The sequence below is a fragment of the Myotis daubentonii genome, chromosome 1, assembly GCF_963259705.1.
Source record: "Myotis daubentonii chromosome 1, mMyoDau2.1, whole genome shotgun sequence".
Taxonomy (NCBI): Eukaryota; Metazoa; Chordata; class Mammalia; order Chiroptera; family Vespertilionidae; genus Myotis; species Myotis daubentonii.
In genome coordinates this window covers 9,356,334-9,380,338 of record NC_081840.1, presented here as the reverse complement: position 1 = coordinate 9,380,338, position 24,005 = coordinate 9,356,334, and the positions used below count along the sequence as shown (strand labels likewise).

Below are 24,005 nucleotides of genomic sequence, written 5' to 3'. Positions count from 1 at the left end.
TTTGTAGAGTTTACCAATTTCCACAGCGTCAATATCTCCACAGTGCTCCATTTCAGCTTCTACCCACATGGACGAGGAGGGCACAGAGACGTACACAAGTAGCTCTCCTGGGCTGGCACGAGCTGACTTAACACATCATGGTCCTGGGTCCATCAAGTCCGACCTCACTGTGAGGAAACTGAGGCTCAGAGATGCGAGACATTTGCTCCAAGCCCCACAGCTGGCCAGAGGTGGAGCTGGGCCTAGAATCTGGCCTCTCTGCCCCGTGAGCGTGAGGAACGGCCCCATGGGCTCTGGGCCCTGAGAGCTGTTTGCAGATAAACACAAACTTCAAGCAACCTTTACAGGCACCAGCTCCCGCTGAACGCCCAGGGGTGGTCACGGCTGCTCTCTCCTTCCGGTGAGGCCAGGAGCCCAGGCCCAGTCTCAGCCCTGTGCATGGTGGGGCCCCAGGCAGCGAGTGCCCTGGGGTGCCGGGGCACAGATGCAAAAAGCCCTCCTGTGATGGGAATCTGTCTTTCATGAATCAGATATCTCGCCCCTCTAACTGCGCCTCCGGAAGCCCCGCTGGGCTGCAGCCTGCATTTCCCAATGATGTCTGCTTCCCACCTGTAGGTACGGGGGAGCCGATCACATTTCAAAGAGCTGGTTCGAGCCTTGTGGTGTTTCACTGGCTGGGAGATGTCAGAGGAGGAGAGTCTGATGAAAACGGGCTGAAGCCTGCTCACCTGGCTCACGCACACGGAGGCACACCGGGTTAACAGGCCCCCAACTCTGCCACTTAACTAGCTGAGCCATCTGGGGCCACGCATGCTGAGCCTCAGTTTTCTCATCTGAAAAATGGGCATAATAATAAAACTCACTCAGTCTGTTACTCGGGCCCTTGTGAGCATCAGATGAGTGGCTAGATTGAAAGAAGGATTTCTCTTCTAGGAGTTGGCAATTGTGTGTGTGTGTTTTTGCTGTAAAGGGCCAGATAGTAAGTATTTTAGTTCCACGGGCCACATGGTTTCTACCCTGACTCTTCAGCTCAGCCATTGTAACCAACGCAGCCGCAGACACTGCGTAAACGAGTGGATGTGACCGTTCCAGGTGGCGGGCCAGAGCGGGCCTGCGGGGCGTAGTGTGCAGACCCCCGATCTAGAGGAAGGGTCTGCCATCTTATAACTGCCCGCCCCCCCTGGTCCCCCAATTTGTTGACTGGCCTCTGACTGATGCGACCATCCTGGGGCAGCAGAAGACTCTCAGCAGGGACCCGCTTTGGCCCTTCCCTCCTCCACGGTTCCCCCCTACAGCCGCGTCCTTTCTCTAGGAAGTCTTGCCAAAGACCCCATGCCCACCAACTAGGTCAAGCACGTCAAACTCAAGGCCAGTGGGCCGCATGCCTCGGAAATAAACGGAATGAATGCAAAACCAAATATTATACACTGATATTTGTGTTAATGAATCAGAGAGGCCCTTACCCCCACCCCAACCTCCCACCCCAGGCAGCAAACTCCTTCAGCACTGCCTGGACCCCTCCTGGTTTCCCCAGGTAGCGTGTTCCAGCATCCGAGGATGTGTTTGGTGTTTGTTTCCGTGTTGCGCACCTGCCTCTCCCCACTGGAATGGAAGGTCTGTGCGGGCAGGGACTTTCTGGTGCTTACTGTTGATATGAAACGCCTCGCCAGTGCCTGTAGTAGGTGTTGAATAAGTATATTTGATACGTGAATGAATCGCGTTTATCTCTCTGCATGGATGTCGTTAGTTTGGTGCTGTTTTTCTGCCTGAATTGTGACCATCCTAAAGACAGGGACTGTTTTGCTGTCAATATCTGTACCATCCATGCATGTCTGTTAAGCTGCTGGATAAATGGACCTACTAGTATTTGATGAAAACGTAGGCTGGCAGGAAGCAGGCAGCCTCTAGAGCAGGAGGCTGTACCGTTACTCGGGCAGCGGGAGCCTTCTGTTAGGGGTGTTTTATACAGACGGTGGCTCCTCTGGCTGACTGACTGAGATGGGAAGCTGTCCCTCACCCCCACGGAGCCCCCAAAGCTGTCCTGTCCGGCTGTTTGCACTGCGTGCAGGTGCGGCTTCGGTCTCAGTTCTGCTTTGAGCAACGCCACATCCCCGAAGAAATCACTCCAGCTCCCAGGGTTCCTCTTTGGAGAGCTCAGCCCGCAAGCCCGCCAGCCGAGTAGGTGTGGGCTCAGAGACCTGAAGCCAAAAGTCCCTGCCTGCCTGGGAGGCCCTGAGGCCACCCATGACGTGAGCCCATCTCCTCTGAGGTCACCTCTGACCTCGGACACCCTGGACAGGTAGGAGAATGCAGCAGCTCAGCACAGCACCTGGATCCAAGTTCTAGGTCTGCCACTCACCTGCCCAGGCAGGACCCTGAGCATGCTGCCTCAGCTCGCTGAGCCTCAGTTTCCTCGGCTCTAAAATGAGGAGGGCAAGAGTGTCCACAACTCGTGGTTGGTTGTGAGGGTTCAAGGAGACAGGTGGGAAGTGATTACCTGCTGGGTTACTGGCATGTGAGGAATGTCAGACATGGTTATTAGGCAAGACAGGAGGGTAACATGTCTAATAATAAAAGGGTAATTTGCTAATTAGACCAGACGTCCTTCTGGACGTCCTTCCTGACAAAGCCGGGGCCAGAGGGAAGCCAGCCTGGGTCCCGGGTGTCTGCGGGCAGCCGGAGGAGGGAAGCCTGGGTCCTGGGTGCCGGAGGGAAGCCGGTGCCGGCAGCCGGGGGAAGGAAAGCCTACTCTTGCATGAATTTTCGTGCATGAGGCCTCTAGTGTCTAATAATCCTCAGAACATGACATCTTAGAGCAGTGGTTCTCAACCTTCTGACCCTTTAAATACAGTTCCTCATGTTGTGACCCAACCACAAAATTATTGTCGTTGTTACTTCATAACTGTAATGTTGCTACTGTTATGAATCGTCATGTAAATATCTGATATGCAGGATGGTCTTAGGCGACCCCTGTGAAAGGGTCGTTCGACCGCCAAAGGGGTCGCGACCCACAGGTTGAGAACCTCTGTCTTAGAGGGTCTGAACCCCACTTCTGTTGTGGGGTCTTAAAGCAAGCTTGTGCTTCACTACCAGGCCTGTGCGTCTCTCTCTCCTGGATGTCAATGTCCAGGAGCACTTAGAAAGCCTCCCTGGGTCTGGCTCCCTGAGTGACTCTATGGAGCAGAGCCCATGCCCCCACCCCTAACCATCCTCCATTCGACTGGACTTCATGACTGAGAAATAAACTTCCCTCAAGTTAGAGATTGCAGGGTGTTTCTGTTACAGCCACAAGTGCCTCCTTACCTACTTACCTATCTACTTCCCTATCTGTATCTATTTCTAAAACACCACCAAGAAATCCATCAAAATACTCATCTTTCTTCCTACAACAAACATGAGTGACTTTTGTCATCAGAAATCAGTTTTGATTTTTTTCAACACAGATTTAAAAACAGCCACAGCCTGACCTCTCTCCGTCCTCTCCACCCCAGTCAATGTCACAGGCCTGTCGCTTCATGCTCTTAGAGCAGTGATGGCGAACCTTTGGAGCTCGGCGTGTCAGCATTTTGAAAAACCCGAACTTAACTCTGTGCCGTGTCACATATAGAAATTTTTTGATATTTGCAACCATAGTAAAACAAAGATTTATATTTTTGATATTGATTTTATATATTTAAATGCCATTTAACAAAGAAAAATCAACCAAAAAAATGAGTTCGCATGTCACCTCTAACACGTGTGTCATAGGTTCGCCATCACTGTCTTAGGGTCTCCATCGAGGTTCCTTCCCCCTCCCAACCCCCAGCCTCTGTCCCACTCTGAAGAGTTGCAGATTCTGAGCTCCCTGTGTGGTCTCTGCCAGGGAGGTGGAGGGCAAAGGGCCTGAGGGACTTTGGGACTCCAAGACCACCCCTTGGGCTCCCATAGTCAACCACCTGGCTGTTGGGTACCCTGTCCCCCAGGGTCAGAAGCCGGGTTCCATTCCCTGAAGTCTAGGGTGTTGAGACAGACTGCTGAAGGGACAGAAGAAGGCAGCCGGTTTTCACTGCCCTCTGGGATATTTCCTGCCCTTTATCTATGTTAGAAGAAGGTTCTTTGTATTCTTTTCTAAAGAATCCCACGGCCCTGGCCAGTGTTGCTAACTGGTTAGAGCGCTGGCCCACGCACCAAAGGCTCATGGGTTTGATTCACGGTCAAGGGCATGTACCTGGGTTGCAGGTTAGCTCCCTGCCCCTGGTGAGTACTTTTCCCTATTCTTGGAACAGTACTTAGGGGTAAAGAGCCAAGATGTATGTGACTTACTCTCCTATGATTCAGAAAAGAAATTAAGTATGCTCAGAGATGGCAGATGGTTCCTAAGCCAGCAGAGGAGGTTGCACAGAAGGAAAAGATATCCCAGATGTAGATTCTCTGATCATTGAGCACATCCAGGTCTCTCGCACATGGATATTTCTCTCTTTCTCTCTTTCCCTTTCCCTCCCTCCCTTCCACTCTCTGAAAAGCACTGGAAAAGATATCCTCTAATGAGGATTAGCAACAACAACAACAACAAAAAAGAAAGAAAGAAAGAAAGAAAGAAAGAAAGAAAGAAAGAAAGAAAAGAAAAGAAAAGAAAAGAAAAGAAAAGAAAAGAAAAGAAAAGAAAAGAAAAGAAAAGAAAAGAAAAGAAAAGAAAAGAAAAGAAAAGAAAGAATCCCACACTTGCAAACACTGCATTCCTCCTACCTTTCTCCCCCTCCCATCTTAGAGAGGAGTTCTTTGGCTTGAATCTTTGCCTCCCGAATAGCAGGCCAGCTATCTGGTCTTAGACACTGAAGAGGTGGGAATCACTTCTTTGTCAAATTAACGGGTACATGATTCTAGACGTCCCACCTGGTCTCACTGAGCCACGTGACACCCACAAGAAGCTGGGCTGCTCCTGGCTGAGGATGGAGGCCATGTTTATCCAGAGCCTTTATGTCCTTGAACTACCCCCTCTGCCTGACTCGGGCCCCTCACTTGCTGCAATGGTGGAGGAAGCTCTTGGTCAGGAATCAGGAACCTTGAAATCTGTTCCTAGGCTGGCTGCTCAGCATAGCAATAAAAGCACACGTGTTTCAGAGTGAGAACATGCTCGGTTTGAATCCTGGTCCATCTGTATCCTGGGCATAAATACCAACTATGTTTCTAGAAAAGATGGCCTGGCCAGTGACCTCAGGCCTTGTGCTGGCGGGGAGCACAGGAAACTCAGTTGGAGAGTTTGTAAGGAGGAAATTCCGACTTAGGGAATTTGGCCAAAGGCGGCTACCCCTAATTGTTCCTTGACCTTTCCAAACAAGTCTGTGCACCTGCAGACTCTCGGGTGTTTACCGGAATCTTTATGCTTAATCTTTAGGTGTCCTTGCTTAAAGGAAACTGCAGACACATGTGTCCTCCCAAGATTACTTATCCATCTGATTATATCTAAAAGATAAACTTTATCCCAAACTGCTGTTATAATAAAAGCCTGAAGAGGCAGGAGAAGGAGGCTGTCTGGTTCCTTTAGCCAGGCTGTCCCTTAGCCCTCTCTTTCACAGAAATCATGTGTCAGAGTAATCATTTATCCGCCGTTCAGGGTCTGCTGGTCAGCCCTGGCATTGTGCCTCCAGGTTTAACCCTCTGCCCACTGTTCCAACAGGTCTCGTCAACAGCCAGGCCCTATATTTATCTTTGTCTCAAGCTGGACCACAGATTACTCTGCCAGCTTCTTCCCTGGAGATGGAGGGGCTGGAGCAGGCGGGTGGGGTGGGAGGGAGGGTGGGAAGGAAGGGCTGATCACTCTGAATGTGCCAGGGGTGGAGGCAGGCAGGACCCATGCTGGCATTCTGCCTTCCATGGGGTCACTGGCCAACAGCTCCAGGGCCTCTATGCAGGGCTGCTGGTGCGGGACCATTTTGGGCAGCCAGGCGCTGGGAGCGTCTGGCGGGAGGGAGGTGTGGATTAGATGCTCGGGGTCAAGGGCCTGGTCCTAAGGTGCTGAATGTCCAAGTCAGGAGGATTAAAGAGTCAGTGGGGGTCTGGCTGAAAATGGACAGCCTCTCTCTGGTCACGAGGAAACGTCTGACAAAGACAAAATGGGGAACTTTAATTAAAAAGAAAAACTGGTCTTCCTCTTTCCGAAAGCAGCCCGAGATGACCCCTGAAAATGGTTCACTCTCCACCTGACCCAGAAAACCCCACAGAATCATGCAAACCAAGAGGCTCAAATCTCTGTGTTCCCTTTAAGAACACCTGTGAAACGGCCCAGGCCAGTGGTCGGCAAACTCATTAGTCAACAGAGCCAAATATCAACAGTACAACGATTGAAATTCCTTTTGAGAGCCAAATTTTTTAAACTTAAACTATAGAGGTAGGTACATTGTTATTAACTTAATTAGGGTGCTCCTAAGGCTTAGGAAGAGCCACACTCAAGGGGCCAAAAAGCCGCATGTGGCTCGCGAGCCGCAGTTTGCCGACCACGGCCCCAGGCCATCGAGGATGTGCGTTGCCGAAAAGCCACCATGTATCCGAAGGAGGTCACCTTACGGAAGCAGTGGGTGCCACTCCGTCATTACCATGGTGGAGCTGGCAGTGTGCCCAGGCCAAGCAGTGGGGCCGGACACAGCGTCGGGGCCCCCAAAAGAGCTGAATTTTCGCTGCACATGCTTCAGAGTGCGGACTGAGGGGTTTCGATGTAGACTCTCTGGTCTCTGAGCCCATCCAGGTGAACAAAGCTCCCAAGCTGCAGCACAGAACCTTACAGAGCTCCTGGGCAGGTGAACCCCGACAAGAGCCCTCCCCGGCACATGGAGGTGATCCTACTGAAAAGGGAAGACGGTTCCTGAACCAGCAGAGGAGGCTGCACAGGAGGAAAAACATCCCAGAAGAAACTAAAGAAACGGAAACGTGTGGCCCAGGAGTAAATTCAACATAAATACTAAAAAAAGTAAAAAAAAAAAAAAAAAGGTGGGGGATGGGGAAGGACACTTCTATTCCTTAAAAATACCAGTGTCATCCAGGACGAAGAAGGGCTGTGGAGAGGTCCCCATGACGAAGACTAAACATGATGCGCGACCCTGGATGCTGAGCTGGGGGAGGAAATGCTAACGGGGACCTTGGCAGCTCAAGCGCCAACCAGGAATACAGATGGCGGCTCAGCTAAAAATAGTGCCAATGCAAATTTGCAAAGCAGACAACTTCGCTGTGGTTACGTGGGAGAATTTCCCTATTCTTAGAAAAGTACTTAGGGGTAAACAGCCAAGATGTCTGTGACTTACTCTCAGGCGATTCAGAAAGAAAATGAAAGGTGCACAGAGATAGCATAAATGACAAAGCAAACGGGACAGTGCCCATCCCCAGACGATATGTGGATATTTCCATGGGAATGCACTCTTGTTGACGTTTCTGAAGTCTGACATTATTTCCAAATGAAAGGTTTTTAAAAAGCCAAAAAGATTTCGCAGCAGAACTGGTTCTTTCACACAGAATCCCACGTGGAACCCCATGTGTGAAACAGGGACAGGCAGGATGATCCAGGTGAAGCCAGGGAGGGCCCCACTTGCCTGTGCCCCTTTGGTGGCCCCGGGGGGTGCCTCCTGGAACCCAGTTTGGAAACCACTGAGCGGGTTCAGCCTCCACGTTCTGGGGAACACGGTGAGGAGGCAGCCATTCCTGCATCCTCACGTCCATCGGACACACACACATACTTGGTTGCATCTGATCCTCAAAATAGCACTGAGAGAGACGTCCTCAGTCCCATTGTGTAAGTGAGAAGATCAAGATTCCGGAAGGTGAGTACCTCCTGGGGGCCAAGCCATCCAGGTGTTTTCTATATGCTCTCCTGCCTTCTGCACCAAAGCTGGGGTTCAAACCAGCTTTGAACCCCAAAGACCCTGCTCTTAGCAGAACCTGCTTGCTCCCAGGGGACGGGGCAGCCTCGGCCTGCTCAGGGCAGGGGTGAGACTGGGAGCTGCAGGACTCGCTGTCCAGTGCTCACCCAGGACCCACCTGGTCCTGGCGGGGAGTCTTTCCATGGAGCCAGGCCCCCCGCCTGAATGTCTAGGCTCAGAGACTCCCACTGGGGCTGGCTTCTGGCTCAGGGGAGCTCCCAGCCTGTCTTCGCGAGGGCGGGGGACCCTGAGTGCCCCGCTGCTCTGCTCTCCCACACGCTGTGCCAGGCAGGCCCTCTCACAAAAAGAAAGGCAGGCCTTTCTTTCTTCTCTCAAAAGCAGCCATTCCTCCCCCATGCCCTGCTCTCTGGTTTTCACTAAGTGAATTCACTGTCAGTAAAATCATTGTGTTTGAAGTTAGTCGAGAGATTGTGTGTTTAAAAGAATTCCAGGACGCCCAAGCTTTCTGAGTGAACGGGGACTCGCTGAGAATAGAATTGCCCTTTGCAGGCCCAAAGCAGTCGCTCTGACAGTCTTGGCCCTGACTTTGCCCTGAGCCCCAGCATGGCCGGGGGGGTGGGGGGGGGGGAGATTCTCCAGATTAGAAGTTCCAAAGGGAAGGTCTCTGAAGGGAGCTTTTCTAGAGTGAGTGGACCATGCTCCACCCCCCAGTCACATACGGACCATATTTTCTGTGGGCCTTTGGCCAGACTGGCCTGCCCTCCTCCCAGGGAGAAGGGGAGAATCCTCCTCCTGAAATCGCCACCATTGGCTGGGCCTGCTGGGAGCTATGCTCAGTGGTCCACACTGAACATCTGTTGTTTCTGCATCACCAGGGAGCGAGTGTGGCTTCTGAGGCCTCAGGAGTCGTAGTTCCCCTATTTGTAAAACGGCTTCCCCAGGTGAGGAAACTGGGCCTTAAGGGGTTAACTCGTTCAAGGTCACACAGGCCTAAGTGATATCAGGAAGAGGTGACAGTCCTTCTACTCCCCATGGCCATGTTGCCAGTGACGGTTACCCGGGCTGCTTGCTGCAGGGCATCCGCTGACGGGGTGACTGGGGGACCAGGTCCAGCCAGCGCCTGCTCACTACGGCGCGCTCCCTGATGCGGGCCCTGTGCTTCTCCCCTGTAGGGGTGCCGTGAGAAACCGGTTATAAATGACCCACTGACTCCCTTCCCCACATCTGCATCCCTTGAGGCTCCTGACTGCAGCTCTTCCCATTAAGAAGGGCTGGGCTGGTCTTGTGACTAAACACATCGATGAAATATTTCCGAGTGGCATCATGCCAGTCCAGGCTCAGGCCCTGAGAGCCTCACAGGCTTTGCTTGTTCTCTTGGACCGCCTATGGCCATGGGCACAAGCCCGGGCTAACCTGCCGGAGCATGAGAAATGCGTGGCCTAGTCACTCCCGTGCCAGACCAGCCAATCAACCACCCAGCATCTGAGCAGGGCCATCCTAGACCAGTCGGCCTCCAAACAACCTCTCTGACCACAGACCCAGGAGCCAGCCCAGCCACGCTCAGCCTACCTGACCCATGAACAAGAATACATGCTGATCAGGTGGCCGCTATGGGGTGAATTGTGTCCCTCCCAAACTCATACGATGACATCTTTTTTTCCCATGAGCCCTGACCGAGGCTGGGGATCAAGCCTGCAACCAAGGTACGTGCCCTTGACCAGAATCGAACCCAAGACTCTTCATTCAGAGGACCAATGCTCTATCCACTGAGCCAAACTGGCCAGGGCCCTGTGTTGACATCATAACCCTCAGTCCCTCAGAATGTGGCCTGACTTGGGAATGGGGTTGTTGCAGATAGAATTAGTTAAGATGAGGTCGTACTGCAGCAGGGTGGGTCCCCAATCCAATATGACCGATGGGGACATCTGGACACAGGCATGCTCACAGGCGAAATGCCATGTGAAGATGGGAGTGATGCTGCCACAAGCCAAGAACTAGCAGAGGCTGGGAGCGAGGCCTGGAACACAGCCTTCCCTGGAGCCTTCGCCGGGAGCATGGCCCTACGGACACCTGGGTCTCAAACTTCCTGCCTCTAGAACTGCGAGGGAATAAACTTCTGTTGCTGCAGCCATCCAGCTTGTGGTACTTTGTCACAGCAGCCCTAGAAAGCTAATACAGCACCTTTTCGTAATTCACACAAAAGCACAGCCTGGGCTGGCCTCCCTGCCTGCCTCCAGTCGACCGTGGCCCTCCTCCTGGTACCCAGGCAACCCTGCAAGGTGCTCAGGAACTGCATCCCCACCATGCCCAGGTCTGCCCCAGCAGGCCTCTGAGTCCGTAAAGGCTTCTCCAGTGCCTTCCAGAGGCACTGGAGGCGTTGGTGGGGGAGGAGTCGCAGACCTACACAATATCGCAGCCCTGGGAGCCCCAGCCCAGGCCCTGCTGGCCGGCCGGCCGCCTACCTGGGTTGCCGAGGGCCATGGAGTCGTAGATGAGCTTGCAGGTCTTGAGCAGGATGGAGATCTTCTTCTCGGGCGAGTAGGCCTTGTGCATGCTGCTGAACTTCTGCAGGATCTTCTCCATCATGGGCACCTCGGGCACGCTGGTGGTCACGCCCAGGTCGGTGGTGGTGGTGGCCAGGACCACCAGCTGGTTCTCCTTGAGCTGCTGCAGGGAGCCGTCCTTGCTGTGGATCTCATGAAGGCACGAGTTGATGGCTTCTTTCAGGGGCTTCAGCACACACTTGTACAAGGCGGACTCCACAATCGCTTCTGTGGGTGGGACAGAGTAGTAGGGTGAGGACCCCAGGGGCAGGGATCCTGGCCCCAGGCCTTGTCGCCCAACAGTGTGGCCAGGCCCATCTTCTGATCCCTGGAAAACATACTCACAGCCCCAGCAGGTAAAACCGCCGTTCTGACACAGGAGACCGTGAAGTGCATGCCACAGAAAGCCACACGCGGAGCCCTCCGACTGCTACACTGCATCCTAATGCCTTTCACAGGGCCCGGCACAGATTAAACTCCCACAGGGCTGCCCGCAGTACACAGCTTTGGAGGGCACTGCTCACATGGGAGTTGTACAGTGTACAACCTGTGTAGCTGTACTTGGAGGTCCCAGGTACCTAGCAAATGCTTGGTGGACTTATTCTTTTTTAAATATATTTTATTGATTTTTTACAGAGAGGAAGGGAGAGGGATAGAGAGTTAGAAACATCGATGAGAGAGAAACATCGATCAGCTGCCTCCTGCACATTCCCTACTGGGGATGTGCCCGCAACCAAGGTACATGCCCTTCACTGGAATCGAAACTGGGACCCTTGAGTCCGCAGGCCGACGCTCTATCCACTGAGCCAAACCAGTTAGGGCTGGTGGACTTATTCTTGATTCTCTCTTTCAATCCCCAAGTCCACTCGTCTTCAGTCTCAAGAATCTAGTATATCCAGAACCTGACTTCTCACCACCACCAAGGTTTGACCTTGACTTGAGCTACCATCATCTGTTGCCTGAGTTACGCTGGTAGCCTCTTGCTCTGACCCCTGACAGTCCATTCTCAACACAGAAGCCAGCGCCATCCCGTTATGGCATGTTTGACCATGACATTACTGTGCTGAGAACCCTCCAACGGCTCCATCTCATGGACAATACAAACCACAGCCTTCCCTGTGCCTTTCAAGGCCCGAGTGATCTGTCCCTGGGACCTCTCTCACTCAGCACCTTGCTCACTCCCCTGCGGATGCCTCTCCAGCCACAATGGTCTCCTTGCTGCTCTGCCACCTGCCATGCCTGCTCCTGCCTCAGAGCCTTCCACCTGCTATTCCTTTTGCATGGAGAAGTCACTCCACATGGCTTATTCCTTCACTGCCCAAATGTCATCTTATCCAAGGGGCACCCTGATCATCTAGTACAGCGGTTCTCAACCTGTGGGTCGCGACCCCTTTGGCGGTCGAACGACCCTTTCACAGGGGTCGCCTAAGACCATCCTGCCTATCAGATATTTACATGACGATTCATAACAGTAGCAACATTACAGTTATGAAGTAGCCACGAAAATAATTTTATGGTTGGGTCACAACATGAGGAACTGTATTTAAAGGGCCAGAAGGTTGAGAACCACTGATCCAGTAGAATGGGAGCCAGCCAGGTTTTCTCTCACAGCAGCTCTGCAACCCACCTGCCAATATCCCCACTCTACAGACGGACCAACTCACGCTCTGATGGTGTGGGCCACACAGCTGGCTGGGGGCTGACCAAAGATCTGAACCCATGTCCACCTGACACCAGGCCCATGTCAAGCTGCCCTGGGTGACCGTAGAGAAATATTCTTGGGAAGTCTTTTTGGCTTTACCCTGTCCCCGGGGGGAAGGGTCTCAGCTATTGTTTCCTCATCGGCAAAATGAGAGAGGGCTTCAGCCCAGCCCTCCGGGTTCCTTCATCCCCGAGAGCCGCCACATCCCCTGCAGTGACCGCCTCTGGCCCTCAGCAGTCACAGGTTCGTACTCCTTTGGCCTCTAATCACTCCTTGTGACCGTCCCCCTAATAAAACCAGGAGCATCCTGGGGTCCTGCCCAGCCTCTGATGTGGGCGCATGAGCAGAGCTGGGAAGCACGAGGCAGAACAGCAGAGGGATTAGTTCAGTTAGTTGGGGAGGAGAGGGGTGGGGACGGTGGATTATCTGGGATGATCCCTCCCTCCCGCCCACTCCCAGCCCCCGCCCGGACTGACCCAGCTCCTCCTCGGAGTACTGCGTGTGGTCCCCCAGCGCCTTGAGCTCGGTGCTCTGCAGCAGGTAGCTCTTGAGCTGGGTCATCATGGTGCGGATCTCCTGCAGCATCTCGGTGCTGGAGGCCTGGCGCGCCATCATCTCCAGGCTGTACACTTTGTAGTCCTGCACCAGGTTGCCGAAGTACGAGGCCTTGTCCTGGGCCAGCTCCACCACCTTCTTGTACAGCTTGCGGTCACTGGAGAGGAAGGCCTGGAAGACGCTGGTGAAGCTGGCGAGGCTCAGGCGGTGCCGCGCCTTGCCCAGGATCATGGACGGCTTCTTCTTCACGTTGGGGCTGCTGAACTGCTCCGGCTCCTCCTCCGTGCTGCTGGTCGAGTACGAGTCTTGATCGGTGGCCGGGGTGTGCACCCCCGTACTGTCTGAGAGGGAGGCCAGGGAGCCTTTGAACTCTGGGGCGCTCTGGCGCCAGGCGCTGGCCTGGGCTTCTGGGCTCTGGGTCCCAGCTTGGGAGGCAGGGCGCGGGGCTTCTTCGTGTGGGCCAGGGGCGGGTTTCTCAGGGGCTGCCCCGTCTGTGGAGAGCTCGGCGCTCTCCAGGGGGCTCGGGAGGACGGAGGCCAGTTGCCGGGAAATCCGCTTCTTCCTAGGAGGAGGGACTGGGGGTTGCCGGCTCTTCCTTGCCGACTCTGGCAGGATGCCCAGCTGGCTGGCTTGGGCCACTACTTCCTGTCCTTGCTCTGTGGTCCTCTGAGGCCTGTCCCCAGGGCTGTCTGAGGTCCCCTGGGGAGGCAGGTCGAGTGGGGGTGTCCGGGAAAGACCCGGCTGGTCCCACTGTGCGGTTGTGCTCCTGTCCATCTTCTCCACGTTCGGGTCCTCCAGGGAGACCTTCTCAGAGAGGCGGCGTCGGGGAGGAGCAGCAGGGGCGCCTTTCTTCCCTGGCCCTGGAGGGGCGGGGGCCTGCTGCAAGGGGCTGGGGGCCGCCCCTGGCTTCATCTCTTCCTCCCTGAGGGGGCCCAGGCCTGTGGGGGGGCACGGGGGCCTCTCACAGGCTGTCATGGGTAGCTGGCTTGGATAGTCCGGGGGGCCTAGGGCGTGGGGTGCCAGGTGGGGGACAGATGCTGGGGATGCAGGAGGAAGGGCATCTGGAGATGAGGGAGAACTGGGCAAAGGACAGGCCGGGGCTGGGGCAGGGGGTGGAAGAGGCCGGGCAGGACTGAGGGGGTGGAGAGGAGGTGCTGGGGGCGGGGGCGCCGGGCGGCGAGGGGCCCACCGGGAGGCGGGTGAGGTAGAGTCAGAGGTGGGAGGCAACGGGCCAGGGGCGCAGCTTCTCAGGGGTGACAGGTTGGCAGGCAGGGCGCTGCCACAGTCCTCGATGAAGATAGGGTTCACAAACCACAGGCGGTCATTTCCTACCGAGAGCTCAATTTCACACGCGCAGTTTCCCTGATGGGAGGCGGACCTGAGGCTGGAGGCTGGGGGCGCCCTGGGGGCTGGGTCTCTTGGGGGTTCTGCTGGGCTGCCAGCTGCTCGCCGGGGGTTCAGCGAGGAGTCCCAGAAGCCTGTGGAAACAAGAGGAGAAGAGGCGGTCAGTCCCGGAGCCGGGCCCCTGGGTGGGGTGGGGACGGGGCACGGGAGGGCTGGGAGGGCCGTACCGCGTTTGCTTCTCTGCTCCCTGGGTTGTTTTCCCCTCTTGGACTGTTTCAAACCTCTCCCACCACTTCCTGCCTCTAGAGGGGAAGCCCCGCGAGATCCTCCCCTGCGGTGCTGGGGTGGGGCCAGGCGCCCTGTGACAGGGGCAGCGTCAGCTCCGTCCCTGGCGTGTGAGGGCCCACCATGGAGGGCACCGTGACCCCGGGACAGGCCGTGTGGGGACGCAGGGGCCCACAGCCAGAGTTCCTGCAGCTGGCCGGCCGGGGACTCCGGGGCAGGTGGCTGGGTCTTTCTAGGCCCCCGTCTAGTCACCTCTAGAATGGGGGTGGCTGCGTGGGGCCTGTTCCATGTGGGGAGAACACACCTATGGACTGTGGCTGGTGAGTTCAGGCCTGACCTTCCGAGTGGGGAGCACCTGCCACTGCAAAACGCCTGGTCTGGTCGGTCTGGATGCTCACTAGGAAGCGGCCCATCCCCCGAGGGAGGGGTGTCAGCAAACGGGGCTCCCGCCCTGCTGGGTGGGGTTCCGGCCCGTGCCTATCTCCTGACCTAGCCCTCAGGACGCAGCCCACGGCTGTGGCCACTAGGGCACACCTGTCCCTACCCGGGCGTAGCTGGTCAGCGCCAGGCGTGTTCTGGGGAGGAGCGTGGGACATCCAAACTGAAGAGCATTGGGGGTCACCGAGCTCAGAGTTCTTGACTTCTGGGTCCCAAGCCCCGTGGAGACTCTGATGGAAGCTCAGGGCCCTCCACGAAGGGCAGAGGCACGGTGATTGAGAACAATTCAGTCGGCCTGCAGCCACTCTGAGCCCCAGGCAGCTCCTCCTGGACCAGGGGGCCCAGGTCTGGGTCTACCTGTTAATGTTAGAGATTCAGAGTGCGGACTCCCTTGTTAAAGATGGGCCAGGCCTCTGGACATCCCCTGGAGCCCCTTACTTCTGGGAACGATCCATCAGGAAGAAAACCACCAAAAATAACATCCAGCAGTCACAGGGCAGACCACCCTGAGTCCTGGTGGTGAGGGCCACTGGCTCTACCCGGATCCTCTCTCACCGATCCTGACCCCAGACCTTCGGTGTAAGTCCTGATCCATCCCGCATTACACGTGAGGAGAAGAGACCCAGAGAGAGTCAAGAACCCGCCCACAGCCAGCTGGGCTGGTGTGACTCAATGGTTGAGCGTCGACCTATGAACCAGGAGGTCACAGTTCGATTCCTGGTTAGGGCACATGCCTGAGCTCAATCCCCAGTGTGGGGCGTGCAGGAGGCAGCCGACCAATGATTCTCTCTCATCATTGATGTTGCTCTTTCTCCCTCTCCCTTCCTCTCTGAAATCAATAAAAATATATTTAGAAGAAAAAAAAAGAACCAGCCACGGTCACCGGGCTGGTGAGAGAAGGCGCTGGGGTGTGGGACCGGTCTGCAGGTCTGAGGCCTGTGAGCCCAGCTGCTGTGCTGTGTGGCCTCCCTTCTTGGGAACTTGCGACACTTCCCATCTCAGCTGCTCGGCCAGCGTGAGTGAGGGGTGGCGTGCACCTCAGAACTGGGGATGTGGTAAGCACCCGACGGGCTCCTGACACCGAAAGAAAGTGGGTATCACACAAAGGCTGAGGGCAGTGCGTGTGCCTGAGATGCGTGAGCCTGCGCATCCCCTCTGAGGCGTGGCCGTGACCAGGAGGACCCCGGGCCTCAGGATGCAGCTCCGTCCTGGGCAGAGACCCCGTGTCTGGTAGCCCGAGTGCTGTGGCCAGCTGTCTCCACGGTAGCAAGGGTGACAAGCCTTCGTGGGACTCTGTCCAGTTTGCAAAGCTCTGTGCACATCACAGCCACTATCTGAGGACAGTGCTGGGGGGGAGGAGGTGTCTCCGGGGTGCGCCCTCCCCACCACCAACACCACCTAAGCGAGCTGTTCTTCACGCTGCCTAGGCCTTTGCATGTAACTTTGGGAGGCAGCTCCTGACATCTCCATGACTCACCCACTCTCCTGGGTGCCTGGCACCGAGCACACAGCAATTCTGGCCTCGGGGAGTGAGCAGTGGAAGACCGTGCCCTGTCTGCACAGCCCCAGCAAAGCTGCCTCCTTGGAAGTTTTCCTGGGCAGGCAGCCAGCCTGACTCAGAGGTGAACTGGACAGCAGCCCCCCTACGTGAGTGGAGGCCCCTGATGCTCACCTCCAAGCTCCCATAAGCCCCTCCTTTGGGTGAAGGTGGATGCCATGGGGCAGACCATAAACAGAACTGCCCACCCATGCCTGGGCACCCCCATTATTTCTCACCTAGATCATGGCCATAGTCTGCCCCCCCCAATCCATTCTCCCCCTGTGGCACTACGCTGGGCATATAGTAGGCTGTTTGTTCAGAATCACTGCCAGCCCTTTAGCCTGGCACTCAAGGCCTGTGGGATCTGAATCTGTACACCTTTTCTTTTTAAAATTTATTTTTATTGATTTTTAGAGAGAGAGGAAGTGAGAGAAATAGAGAGATAAAAAACATCGAGAGAAACACCACCGATCAGCTGCCTACTGGGGATCAAGCCCGCAACCCGGGCATGTGCCCTGACTGGGAATCGAACCAGTGACCTCTTGGTTCATGGGTCAATGCCCAACCACTGAGCCACACTGGCTGGGCTCTGTACACCTTTTCCAGCACCACCGGCCGAGTCTTGACCCCATTCTCTGCCACTTCTTCCTGGGCTGCCCACCTTCAGTCTTGGCTGATGCTGTTCACTCTGCCTGGATGCTTTTCCCACCCTCGCCACCTGGCCAACTCTCCCTCATCCCTCAAGACTAGGGTCAAAGCTCTGTGCCAACGGCTGTGATGTGCACAGAGCTTTGCAAACTGGCTCCCTGTTGGGTGAAGTCATCCTGACCCACACTCTGCATGCTCCCAGCCTTGGCACACACTCTGACTGAAGTGGCCATCACTGGGCTGTATTCTCTGATTTTGTCAGACTCCCCCACCCCTCCCCCGACTCTGAGCTTCCAGAAGGCAGCCACAACGCTTCATCCATCTGAGTATTTCCAGCACCAAGGCGGTGCTTGGCACAGAGCAGGAGCTCAGCCCTTTAGCTTGCACAGTGGATTAGCTTAGCCAGAGGGGAGAAGAGGGGCTTTGAGGTGTGGGATATAGGCAAGGTAAGTTCTGATGGGGAAGGGGGGATGACCTGAACCATAGGAAGATGTCTTAAGGCAAGAGAATGAAGAGACGAGAAAACGAGAGGAGGGAGGCACCGAGGAGGGCCATGGAGCTCCACAGGTGGGGCGGCCAACAGCTGGGCGGCCTGTCTCAGGAGAGCAAGGTGGGTCCATCCTGCACAGATTAAAAAAACAAAACGACACACGTTTCCTACAGCCCGGATTTGGGTTCTGGAAGGCATGGAGCAAACATTGGGGTTCAGGGAAATGGGCCCAGAGCCTGGGGGACTAGGCACTGCTCCCCTGCTCCTAAGAGAGCTTGCTGGCCGCACCCCGGCAGGGCAGAGCCAATGCCACTCTGAGGGGTGGGGGAGCTGAGAACTGAGGGGCTGCTGTTTGGGGGCTGGACGTCTGTTAAGGAATTGCAGTGGCAGTGCAGGGTTTTATGCTAAAAAAAAAAAAAAGGAAGTAGGTCACTTTCTTTGCAGCCTGCAGAACATCGAGGCCAGAGGAAAAGCGGAACACGGGCATGCAAGCTAGTGGTTGGCAAAGCTGTGGCATCTGCGTCTAGTGGCAAAATGCCAGGCCTTGGCTCAGGGCCCTGCCTCCACTGCCTCTGTGCTGCCCTTGGACTGAGGGACTTTTGGCTGGCCCTTGGCCTCCCCTGCCTTATATGGAGATACCTCTTGCCAGGTGTCCACTCCTATAACCCTTGGGGGCGGGGGGCTGGGGCCAGGCCAGGTGCTGGGCTGTAGGCCCTGGGGACAAAGGTGACAAAGGTTTCCTTCTTGGGGAGCCCGGGCATGGCAGGGCAGAGAGGGCATGAGTAAATGCAGCAAAGTATTCCAGATGCCAGGGAAGCCGCTCCAAAGTCCAGGGGTTCAGAGAAGAAATATGTCCGTGGCGTCCCAACCCCAAAGACGGGCGGTTGCACAGTCATTCCAACTTGAGTGTTCAATGAGTTTTCAATAACTAGGAAAATTCTCATACGTGCTATAAAGGAAAAAGCAAGTTCCATGCCATCCCGGAAGAGCTACAGAACCTATGCCTTTTCTAAACATATTTTAAACCTATGAAACATACCGCAGACACGTCAGAGAACGCCGGCAAGTCTAACTCGCAGTTACCACCGCTTTCTCCAGATTCCTTTGCACTTAGGATCAACCGCATACAGGTAAGTGCTAAATGGCTCCCAGTGTTAGTTGTGTAGCCTCAAGATTATTCCTTTACCGCCTGGCCTGCCCTTTCAAATGGTGGCTTTTCCCAGCCCAAGCTCAGAGTTTCTTACGTCAGCTCACGAGCGAGTGTCCTGGGCTATCGTGCGGTGCTGAGCCTGCAAACCAATAGCTCCCTTTCAAGCAAACAAACAGCATCACCCGCGCCTGAACAGCAGGGCTTGTGCAACTGTTTGGATATTTATTACATTCCCCTCATTGCGTGAAAAGTGAGTAGAAGGCCAGAAAAAGAACACTGCTCACCGCAGGGATGGGAAACACACGCACCTCATGAACTAATTCCACGCAGAGCGGCGTGGCCACTGCGGAAAACAATATGCAGGATCCTCACAAAATTAAAAACGGAACTGACCCAGAGGATCCACTTCAGGAATATCTCAGAAGAAACCCAAGACACGAATTGGAAAGAAGATACGCACCCCGATGTTCACTGCAACATTATTTACAACAGCCAATATTTGGAAGCGACCCAAGTGCCCATCAATAGACGGACGAGCAGATCAAGAAGTTTTGGTACATCTGTACAACGGAATATCACTCAGTCATAAAAAAGGAATGAAATCTTGCCATTTGTGATAGCATGGATGGACCTAGAGCAGTGGTGCTCAACCTTCTGGCCCTTGAAATACAGTTCCTCATGTTGTGACCCAACCATAAAATTATTTTCGTGGCTACTTCATAACTGTAATGTTGCTACTGTTATGAATCGTCATGTAAATATCTGATATGCAGGATGGTCTTAGGCGACCTCTGTGAAAGGGTCGTTTGACCGCCAAAGGGGTCGCGACCCACAGGTTGAGAACCGCTGACCTAGAGGGTAGTATGCTAAGTGAAATAAGTCAGTCAGAGAAAGGCAATAAAACAAACAAACAAACCTAATAGGAACAGGCGCGTGGATACAGAGAGAGAACTGGTGGTTGCGGAGGGGAGGGAAGTCGGGTGACTGGGTGAAAGAGGTGAAGGGATTAAAAGGCACAGCTTGGCAGTTACAAGATAGTCACAGGGATATAAAATACAGCCTAGGGAAGACAGTCAGTAACACTGTAATAATTGTGCCTGGTGCCTGGTGGTACTGGAAATATGAGGGGGGGGGTGCTTTGTAAGGCATGGTTGTCTAACCGTGACTCTGTACACCTGGAACTAATACAAAATGATATCGAATGCCAACTGCAATTGAAAAGATAAAAACAACTTATTCTTGCCGAAACCGGTTTGGCTCAGTGGATAGAGCGTCGGCCTGCGGACTGAAAGATCCCGGGTTCGATTCCGGTCGAGGGCATGTACCTGGGTTGCGGGCATATCCCCAGTAGGAGATGTGCAGGAGGCAGCTGATCGATGTTTCTCTCTCATTGATGTTTCCAACTCTCTATCTCTCTCCCTTCCTCTCTGTAAAAAATCAATAAAATATATTTAAAAACAAACAAACAAAAAAACCACAACTTATTCCGATTGCAAGTGGGCAGGAACCGGGAGCTGACGGGCAGGATGCTGCGTGTGGGGAGCAGCTGTGCCCGCAGAGCCCGCTGACCGTCTTCGCCGCTGCTGGGAGGTCCTCGTCCCTTCACTGAGTCCTGTCTGAGCTACGCCAGTTGGGCTGGGTTTCAGTTCTCCGCCACAAGAGTGCCTGCCTAGGACAATATGTGAGGGGCCTGTGTGCCCTGGCCCTCGGCAATCGCTGCTCTTTGCACTTTGTTGTCACAGAACACAGGTTAGGGCGGCCTGGCTCAGGCCTGAGCATCTCAGAGCCGAGCCCAGGCCTCTGACCGGGTGTGCCCTCCCAGCTCTGGTCTCCATCCATGCAGGGGATGGACAGAACCCAGGATGGATCGAACCTGGGAGTGGACGGGACCCGGGGGTGGACAGAACTCGGGGATGGACAGGACCCGGGGATGGACAGAGCCAGGAAAATCTATTCTGATGAGCCTCGCTGTACACCCTTCAGCCCTCGGGACACCACGTCTGATCAGAACCCTCTGCTTCCTCAGCTGCCGAGTCCCCAGGCGTTTCACATGAATCCCTTTCTCAGGGACCTAAATGCTGACAGACGGGTCTCAACTGCCACGGGTTCCCCAGATGACAACCTCCCTCCCCCACTGCATCGCACCCGCGGTCAAGCTCCCCTCGACAGAAGGGCTTGTCCAGTCCAGAAAGGAGTGTCCCAGGGAGGCCTGCCTGAACCCCACGGGGGGCCAAGGGCTGCAGCACAGCACCCCTCCTGTCACAGGTCACCCTCCCGTCTTCCTCCCCTGCCAACTGGCCCCACACTGGCCACTGACTGCTGGTGGAGACACCGAGAAGGTCATGAGGGGCGCCGAGGGGCGGTGGAGAGCTGGGCTGGGAGTCGGAAAGCCCTGGGTGCTCCTCCCAATTTGTTCATTCCCTCCCAGGCCCCCGACACGGCTCTGTGCTAACACTAGATTTCCTATCTCTACAAGGGACACGGGGTTACCCAAGACAGTGCTGAGCGTGTCGCAAGGCGAGTGTCATTCATGTCGCTGCAGGCCTCAGGGGCTGTGTGAATTTCAAAACTGTCACCCGGTCCACATTCAAACTTCTGGGAGGGCCAGAGGCCAAAACGACCATGATCTGGGGGTGAGATCAGTATTTATCCCCAATAGCAACTGAGAACTGGCCCTAGAGTTTCTAAACGGGGTACATCAGACCCAGGAGAGTCGGGTGAAGAGTTGGGGGCAGGCCGGGAGAGGGCCGGTGCTGCAGCTGAGCCGACGGTGTGACGCCGGACACGCCGCTCAAGCTCCCGGGCCTCAGTTTCCTCTGCCATGAAGTGGGGGTTACAATAACAGAACCCACTTTCTGGGGCTGCTCGAAGATCTGAGGGGTCGGTGCAGGTCAAGAGGTTAGGACGCAGTCAGCGCTCGTGAGAGGTCAACAACCCCCGACCTGGAGGACTCTACTTCCTCATGGGGCCCCTGAGCTTCTTGTGGCATCGCACACACGGCTGCCCAGAGGCCCCTCTGGATGGCGGGCTGCAGCCTGGCCTGGGAACCGGCATGTTCTGACCCCACGTGTGCCCCCCAACTTCCTCTACGACCGGGTCCTGGCCGCTCGGTCACCGCTGCCCCCACGGGCCCAGCTCTGGGAACAGGGCGCCGCTCTCCCCAGGCGCCGAGCGCAGCTGCGTGCTGTGCCGTCCTGTGTGTGGCTCCGTCTTGATGAAGGCCCAGTGATTAGCTGCTGGTTCACTGATGTGACCAGGTCTCTCTGCCCGGGAGTCCGAGCCCGCAGAGGCGGCTGGGGGCCAGCTCGGTGCGGTCCGGTCAGAGCCGCAGCAAAGCCTGGCCCATGGGAAGGGCCCGTAGATGTGAGATCTCACTATTGTGCGGAAGGGCCAGGGTCAGAAACACGCTTGTCTTTTCTCCTCCTTTCTTCTCTCCCTCTCCATCCTTCTGAAGGTCAGAAGGGTAAGGCGGGGGCAGGCCAGATGGGGGCACACACTTTAGTTCACGGTCATGTTCGTGCTGCTCTTCCTCTGACAAGGATGGGGCTGGGACTAGGGCTGTGGCGGCGGCTGGTCCCCCGTCTCTGGCCACCGTTGAGAAGGACCTTGGCATTTGGTTCAGCCTCTCCCAGAGCCACGCCCGACCATCGGCAGCTCTGACCAGCCCGGCCCCGCAGGTCCCCTGGGTAGCTGCTAAAAGGCGCCTCTATGAAGCCTGGAGGCTCTCCCTGCTGTTGGGCTCAGCAGCCTGGGCAGCGCGGGTCCCATGGGAGCTGGGACTCAGGATCCAGCCTGGGTCTCAGCGGAGGGGTCACCTCTCTGCACAGTGGTCAGCAGGGGCAGTCCTGGGCCCTGTTTCCTCTAGCCCCGCCACCCCCCCCCCCGGCCCTCGGGGCGGACTTACCCAGGCCCAGGTTGGCGATGGTCTTGAGGTCTGTGAAGCTGCTGGCCTCAAGGATGGCCTGCGGCAGCCTCAGCGTGAAGGGCAGTAAATCTCTGTGGAAACAAGAGGGGTCAGGGTCATGTCCGGGAGGGACCTGTGTGTCCATTCCCACCCCCACAGTCCCCGCACCCAGAGCCCATAGAGGAGAAACCCCAGCAGCCCCGCAGACGGGAAACCCCTGGGGTGGAGGGCACAGCCCCGAGGCTGACGGAGCATCCAGGCAGGTCCAGGCCCCGGACCAGCACGATGGACCCTGAGAAGTGGGAGACCCCCCATGGGAGTGGGGAGGGGGCACAGCTTCCCCCACTTTTCCTGCCTGGGAGCCCAGGGAGCTTCCAGGGAAGCCTCTATGCTGGGTAAAGCCAGCGACCCACCCCTCTCTGCCCTCTGACCCTCACTGCTCCACACTGAGATGGGCAGCGAGCAAGCACACAGTCAGGCTTCTCCAGTGAGCGCACAGTCAGACATCCCCAGTGAACACACAGTCAGGCTTCTCCAGTGAGCGCACAGTCAGACATCCCTCAGTGAGCACACAGTCAGGCTTCTCCAGTGAGCACACAGTCAGACATCCCTCAGTGAGCGCACAGTCAGACATCCCTCAGTGAGCACACAGTCAGGCTTCTCCAGTGAGCGCACAGTCAGACATCCCCAGTGAACACACAGCCAGGCTTCCTTGGTGAGCGCAGTCAGACATCCCCGACAACGCATAGTCAGACAGCTCAATCTGCTGCCTTTGGTCTGAACGGGGAAGTATTCAGGGATTTCCCCAGAGATCTCCTGGCAGGGACTCAGACACTCTCCCCCTTTATTGTGCAGATAGGGAAACTGAGGCCCAGAGAGTAAAAGGAATATGCTCAGGCCATACAACAGGTTGAAGGCAGAGTGTGCTAAGCTCTGGGCCTCCTGAGTTCTCGCCCAGGGCTGTTTCAAGGGGCCAGAAGGGGAGGAGCCCCAGGATGGATGGTCCCAATTCTACATCTCAGCCTGGCATTCAAGGCCCATCACAGCCTGACCCTGACCCCCCCACTTTCCAGCTCTAGCCACCTTCTCCCCAAATCCCAATTCCAACCCTATGGGTAGGCATTAATACCTTTGTGTTAAATAATTAATTTGGCATTGAATCCCCTAGGGGAACTACTAAAAGTGCATATTCCAGATCCACACCCAGGGGTGCCCAGGGTCAGGTCTGGGGGTGAGCCAGGAGCCCACATTTTTAGCAGCTCTCGAGGGGATCCTGATGGACACCGCCTTGGGTGGGAATCACATCCCCCAAAGCAAGGGGGCCAATAAAAATAAAAGTTAAGCAGCTCTCCGCATGTATGCATGTCTATGCTGCCTTATAAACTACTAAGACCACTGGAAAGCATTCACGAAGAGAAAATTTCAAAATGAGATTTTTAGAACAAGCGTCCTAACCTTCCCCCCAACACACTCTGGCGGGTCAGCTTGTGCACCTCCTGGGGCGCCAAGGCCCCTCCCCGGAGGCCTCTGTTCTAGCTGATGTTTTTCAAACTTTTTGG

At 55.6% G+C, this 24,005-nt stretch overlaps 1 protein-coding gene across 8 annotated transcripts in view; it reads right to left on the bottom strand.

The window, feature by feature from the left end:
* The window catches only part of RIN3 (Ras and Rab interactor 3), a 113,859-nt gene that overhangs the window by 17,650 nt on the left and 72,204 nt on the right, over positions 1-24,005 (bottom strand). For 4 of the 8 annotated variants that reach the window (XM_059687982.1, XM_059688003.1, XM_059688031.1 and 1 more), the window contains exons 5-7: positions 22,447-22,538; positions 12,569-14,125; positions 10,310-10,618 (exon numbers count right to left, since the gene is read on the bottom strand). In XM_059687982.1, the coding sequence (XP_059543965.1) occupies positions 10,310-10,618; positions 12,569-14,125; positions 22,447-22,538 (1,958 nt within the window). Of the gene's footprint in view, positions 1-10,309; positions 10,619-12,568; positions 14,126-17,377; positions 17,524-18,031; positions 18,304-22,446; positions 22,539-24,005 lie in introns of those variants that run through there. The other 4 variants (XM_059688013.1, XM_059688040.1, XM_059688023.1 and 1 more) reach the window with 4 other exon arrangements.